We start from the raw sequence: 6,276 nt of genomic DNA on the forward strand, positions 1-6,276 counted from the left end.
AAGATATAATAATTTATAGTGTTCTGCATTCACCTTAAGTCTCTCTTAATTGTTGTTCAATGCTCTATGCCAATATTAGCCATATAATAATCCCAAGGCTCCCATTACATCACCAATGTCTAGCTTTATGTAAAATATAACATAAATTAGAATATGAAGTAGACTAGTGTAAGGAACATGCAATATATACTCTACATTTAACGGTGAAGACGTATATATTACTTAACTAATAACTTAGTACCCAAGAAAATAGAAACATTTACTAGCATATAATTCTGCATACTAAAATATTACAACACAAATTCAACATACTTAGTCTATCCCAATCAAACATTTCTTATTTCTCTCTCTTTTCAATGCCTAGGATGCATATAGGAACCCCTAATTGTTTATGTTGAAATGTATTGAAATTTTATATACCATATCTCTAATCATCCATTCATTGTTACCAAATATCAACAAATGATCTATGCATAAATTGATAAAAAGAGATTGATTACCATCATAAAGTTTAATTTTTAATAATTAAATAGTTGCTAAGGGGCCCAACGCCCAATACAGTAGAAAGTAAAGTCTATAAACAACATAACACAAAAAATAGGGGAAAAAAGAAACAATTATCGGCACCCCGATGACTACCATCTAGTACATAAAACCAACCCCACCAAAACCAAAGTCCAATATCTGACCAACTATATAGGCAACCAACATAATTAGGAAATACACTAGATTATAATACATAGCATATGAATTAAACTTTTGAAACCATAATTTTGGAGATCATTGGACACCATATAAGTATTGCTTCAATTTATATGCTAATGAAACCTTGCCTTTTACCACATAGTAGTTGTTAGGCGTTATTCTTTTTCCTACAAATATTATTTAATCTTTCTTTGGTTTATTAGGAGTGGTTAATGTGAATAAACATGGAAAAATACATAATCTACATGTACCACTTTCTAACACATGAGTAATTGAGTCACACACTCCCTTTTGGCTTGTTGTGCCTCCTTCCATAACCACGAGTTTGTTCTTACCTTTAGTAGGTTATAGGGTAATTAATTTTCTCACCCTCTTTTGGCTTTTATGCCACTAATTATAACTTCTTTTCTATCTTCACTTAAGGAGGTTATGCTACATATTTTGACATTTATCAAGTAGGTAAAACTTCCCATATTTTATGGGTAGTAGGAGTTAATGCACCTATTGGTAGCTTGGTGAGCGTATGAAGAGTATTCTCAAGTTCTCTTGCATTGTCTATATTGTTCTTTCATTTCAGATTTTGGCTCTACTATTTGATATTCGATTATCTATTAACTGTAGTTGCACATGATCTAGGTCAGACACGAGATTCTAGCCCGATTGTCACTTCCCAAAGAATCTAACATGGTACTGGAACTTGTTGTCTAGTACAGTTAATTTTAATATCTGGCTTTTATAGATTTGAGACTAACTGATAGCTATAATATTAAAAAACCAAGTATTCTCTTCTCCTACATCCTTGCATAGCCCTAATAATAAGTACAACTTAACAAAAGAATAAGCATCCCTATAATCTACTTTGCATAGTTATATTCTTGCGAGGTTTGCGTGATTGTAGCATTTAGGTAATTTTGGCAGAATTTTCAACATTTCCAAAGCATCCAAAAGGTTGGATAAAGTCACAATTGACTTTTTTTTCAAAAACATCAAAGCTTGGAGGACAAAATTAGAAATCAAATGTTAAAATTTAAAAACTTTTACAGGAGCCATTTTAAATTTTGCATTAGAAACTCATTTTTCAGTCACTAGAAAGAAAAAATATTTTTGGCATGCAAAAACCATTTTTAATAAGTTTGGCACCTTCCCTAATTTCAATCTATGTTCTCCTACTCCTATTTCCATACATCAATATATATCCATCCTTATCTATATCCTACCTATATTTATATTCATGCATTCCCATTATTTTTTGTCCTATATTTGCATACATTTATATTCGCATACATTTAATAAGTTTGGCACCTTCCCTAATTTCAATCTATGTTCTCCTACTCCTATTTCCATACATCAATATATATCCATCCTTATCTATATCCTACCTATATTTATATTCATGCATTCCCATTATTTTTTGTCCTATATTTGCATACATTTACCCATGATCATTGTATTATATATCTTTTTACAACGGACCATTTTTGTAGCATTGAGGATTGATCTTGCTTGGCTTGAATTTTAAGGAAAAATAAATTTGTTTCAAATTTTAAAATTCTCCTCTTTCCTCATAGTCATTGGGAGTTGAGTTTGTAAAACATGGAATTATCTAGCAGGGCTTCAAATTTAAAGACATTAATTGACCATTAAGCAATCATTGACTTATTCGTATATAGAATGAACTTATGAACATTTTCATTTGGAACTTTAAATAGAATAAAAATATTGTATCAAAATCAACATCTAAGTATCTTTATCACAATCAAAAAACTATTCTAATTAAGGGAGTAGGAGAACATGACCATTGATTATTTCACTATCTTTATGATGTAGTTATAAATATACCAAGTCCTTAATAATCAATGAGGAGTATAGAATCTAGCAAATCAAAGAGAAAAAGTATATATTGTGATAGATAAGGTCTAGAGTTACAAATTAGACATGTATAATATAAAATTAATCTACAATCACATACTTAACTTAAAAGGTTAATAATTCCCCATGCAAGTGAATATATTTAGTTGCGTCGTATACAATTACACCGGGTGTGTTCATAGTTTCAAGAAACATTTGCATAAATTAGTTTTTTGAATTACTGGTATGAACATAAATTCAACTATTTCCTATCTATATGTTGCAGTTCTTGTGAGATTTACCTAAGAAATGTTTTTAAGTGACAATCGAGATAATATAAACAAACACTGGCTTGACGTTCTACCACTACACTTCAAATTTGAGAAAAATATTATTCGATATTTTCCATATATTCGTCTTTAGTGAAAGATGACAAGAGAGTCTCGGCAACCAAAACTAAAATAACTAAGAAGCCTCATTCCGTGTGCTCATGCTTGCAAAGTAACAGAATTGAGGGATTCCTAAGAATTTGTCTATAATGCACGCATTTGGTCTAACAGCTGGAACCTTTTCTGCAGGTGAGAACACCCGAACTTGCAGTGATAGAGCCCACAATAGAGGAAGGTCTTGCCGCCATACTCGAAGCTTTGGCATAGCTTGAGGATTCTTTAGCCCCTGATGCTGTGAAGAATGCCCCATTTAACATAAGATCTCCCACTGATCTCCAGTTGCCTTCTGTTGAATCTTGGTGCTTTGTAACCTGCACATTACCCATACTATAACTATACTACAACCGTTGAATACCAAAGATATAAGAGACATGAGTTGTACAGGTCTTTTACCTCCTTGTGGAATCGATAATCAGGAGCAAGGAATCTGTTGCCTTGGCTTTTAATGGTGGGGTTTGCACTTCCCCCGATTGCATACATTTCCCAGTGGGTGTAATCATTGTTCACCACATGAAAGTATCCATGTCGACATCTGCATCATAACGTTAATATCTTAAAGACTTGAGCAAATAAACTTCAGCAAGCTGTATATTCGTGGTCTTTGTGCAAGGAATACAGTTTGTTACAAAATTCTATTCACACCTGGGCATACGTTGAACAAGCCCTTCTCCAAAGTGGTTGAAAGCAACTGTTACTTGCATTTTGACGTCCTCGGTGTAGGCGTCGCTGTGTCCTAGGAGCATCACCTGGAAAAAGCCAATAAATATTGGACTTGAGAAATAGCGTTCTATCGACAATTTAATAAATACTCACATTTTTTTCGTTCAAGTCAAGTAATAGGCTTTTAATACCCTACCCTAAAATCCTCGGATAAAAAATACAATTGTGAAACCTAATTTCAAAGAAAAGTATATTTATGGAAGACCGAAAAAGCAGTTTTGAGCACCTTGTCATGGTGAGTGAAAAAGCTGTTTGAAATGGTTATAGCAGTGGAACCCATGATGGCGTCGATCAATCCATCTGCGCAACTTGACAATGAACAGTGGTCAACCCAAATTGCGCTTGATCCAAAGATGGAAATCCCATCTCCATCACTCTTGGTTCTAAACCCATAATGTGTCGGGGAGCTCCTAACATTTGTGTTTCCCGCAGGTTTACAGTCGTGGATATGAACTCCATGAATGATAATATTGGTCACATACTGAATTGTAATGCAAGCTCCATTTGCTATATGAACATTGGCACCTCTACCATCAATAGTCTTATAACTGTTCATGATAAGCTCCTCCTTGAGCTGAATAACCATATCTTTTTGGAAAATAATCCAGAGAGGTTCGGTTTGAATAACAGCGTGCCGCAGAGTGCCAGGTCGAGGATTGACCGGGTCATCGTCATTTGGATCTGTAACTATATAAAATCTGCCATTCTTACCTCCAATTGCGTTTTTGCCAAATCCGATGGCACAATCAGCCAGTCTCTTTCGGTTGTTAACCCAGTTAGGATCACAACGCCAACAGTCATCGATGGGGTTCCCCGTTTCGCACGAGCTCAGCTTTCTTTTCGAATTATTTAAACTCCTGCACAATAGTTCTTGAAGTAAATAATCTCAACTGTCTGTAATATATGCTAGCTATAAAAAAATGCTAGGACTTCGAAATTCTCTTAATTGAACTGACTTAAATATCTTTTCTGTAGTGAATTTTCTTTCATTGAATCTGTCTCAACGACGACAATTGTTAATTATCCAATGGCATGATGATATGGGTGATAGAAATTTGTTCTATAACTGCTGCATACCAACTACAGTTACGAGAATAGTATTATAGAAATTACAGTGAAGAAAACGTCGAGGAACAGCATAAGAATAAATAGAACATTTATAATAAACCTTGTCATTTAAGATTTCATACTAATGTACTAAATTCAATAAGATATTGGATTTCATTTCTATACTACCATAAATAAATTCTCTAAAATTTCTAAATCATCTGAAAGGCGAAATGGTTACCTTTCTACCATTTGAACTACAAGCTCCGGCTTCTCAACATGATATTTATCACTATTCTCAGCCTTAGTCATATTGAAGGGGGTTCTTATTGATTCCACCATTACTAACTTGATGAAAAAGACAGCAAGAAGAAGAAACAATGGCTGTAAGGCTTGTCTGCTCGCCATTTTGGATAGGAGAAAACCTGCAATGGTTGTATTACATGCTATGGCTTTGGGCTATCTTATATACAAAATCATCATGTGCAAAATCTGTAGAGAAGGGGGAATCTTGACCCCGACGTTTGAAAAATTGTTGTGTGCACGTTATCTCAGTGCGATTATTACGGTGGTAATGCACATGACTATAGCGCTTGACTCATAAACAATAGTGAGTAATGATGTGATAGAGCATTCCTCCAACGTTTCTTAGAATGTTTACTCCGACGTTTTTCTGAATTGAGAGTTTTCTCCAAATCTATTTGAAAAACATAGATATAGAAACTTTCATGGATGTGGTGGACGCCGCATTTTATCCGTGTCTGCTTTCCATGGTGACTCCATTGAGTTATTCGGTAGTAACACTTCTTTGGGTTTCACATTAAAACATGAGAAACATTGGCAAAGGTGATATGGCCCACAAGTATGTTTGTCTTTGGTTATAAATGACTTTCCTCTTCCGTAATTTGCACGGGGATGGGCGACCAAGTTTGGTATAAAATTCTCGCATGTTGTTCCCGCGCTCACATGGTTCCCGCGCTCTTCATTTTTTTTATCGTGGAAAAAATTAGAATTCCAAAGAATCTAACATATCGAAACTTAATAGATTGTAAATGTATATTTGTAGGATAAACTTCTTTATGTTAACGCAATAAAACATAATGAATGGATGATTACGTTAGAGAAAGATAGGTCGAAGTGAAAATAATTGGAGTTTTATTTGCTATGTGTGACGTCACGAGGATACTTAGGTATAATAGACATATTTATATATTAATTTAAGGTTATAAGTTTATAAAGATTGATTATTTCTAATTCTACATCATATCAATTTAATAATATGAACTTTTAAATAATATGTTGAATCATTATATGTTTTTAGTTTGGATGGCTAGCTCAACCTGAAATATATATTTAATCAAACCAAATATTCAACTTTTAAAAATAATAAAGACATATGATACTATTGGAACATTTTTGTGCATTAATTCAGGTTTTAATTCTATTGAATTGTATGACACACACAGCTTAATAGTGAGAAGGCTTTTGTAAGAAGTATGAATGGTGA

At 33.7% G+C, this 6,276-nt stretch overlaps 1 protein-coding gene across 1 annotated transcript; it reads right to left on the reverse strand.

Annotated features, from left to right (window-relative positions):
• Positions 1 to 3,106: 3,106 nt before the first annotated feature.
• Positions 3,107 to 5,177, reverse strand: LOC131049429 (probable pectate lyase 18). Its single transcript, XM_057983486.2, has 5 exons — positions 5,011 to 5,177; positions 3,949 to 4,579; positions 3,645 to 3,748; positions 3,396 to 3,534; positions 3,107 to 3,313 (listed from the first exon to the last, which is right to left on the reverse strand). Exons 1-5 carry the CDS (start codon positions 5,175 to 5,177, stop codon positions 3,107 to 3,109), a joined length of 1,248 nt encoding a protein of 415 aa, XP_057839469.2.
• Between the last annotated feature and the right edge of the window lie 1,099 nt (positions 5,178 to 6,276).

The sequence above is a fragment of the Cryptomeria japonica genome, chromosome 3 (genome assembly GCF_030272615.1).
Source record: "Cryptomeria japonica chromosome 3, Sugi_1.0, whole genome shotgun sequence".
NCBI classification, from domain to species: Eukaryota; Viridiplantae; Streptophyta; class Pinopsida; order Cupressales; family Cupressaceae; genus Cryptomeria; species Cryptomeria japonica.

Coding starts and splice junctions, on each gene's coding strand:
- LOC131049429 (XM_057983486.2), bottom strand. CDS start 5,177: ATGGCGAGCAGACAAGCCTTACAGCCATTGTTTCTTCTTCTTGCTGTC. Junction 4,580..5,010: donor GTAGTTCAAATGGTAGAAAG/GTAACCATTTCG, acceptor ACTATTGTGCAG/GAGTTTAAATAATTCGAAAA. Junction 3,535..3,644: donor CTTGTTCAACGTATGCCCAG/GTGTGAATAGAA, acceptor GTTATGATGCAG/ATGTCGACATGGATACTTTC.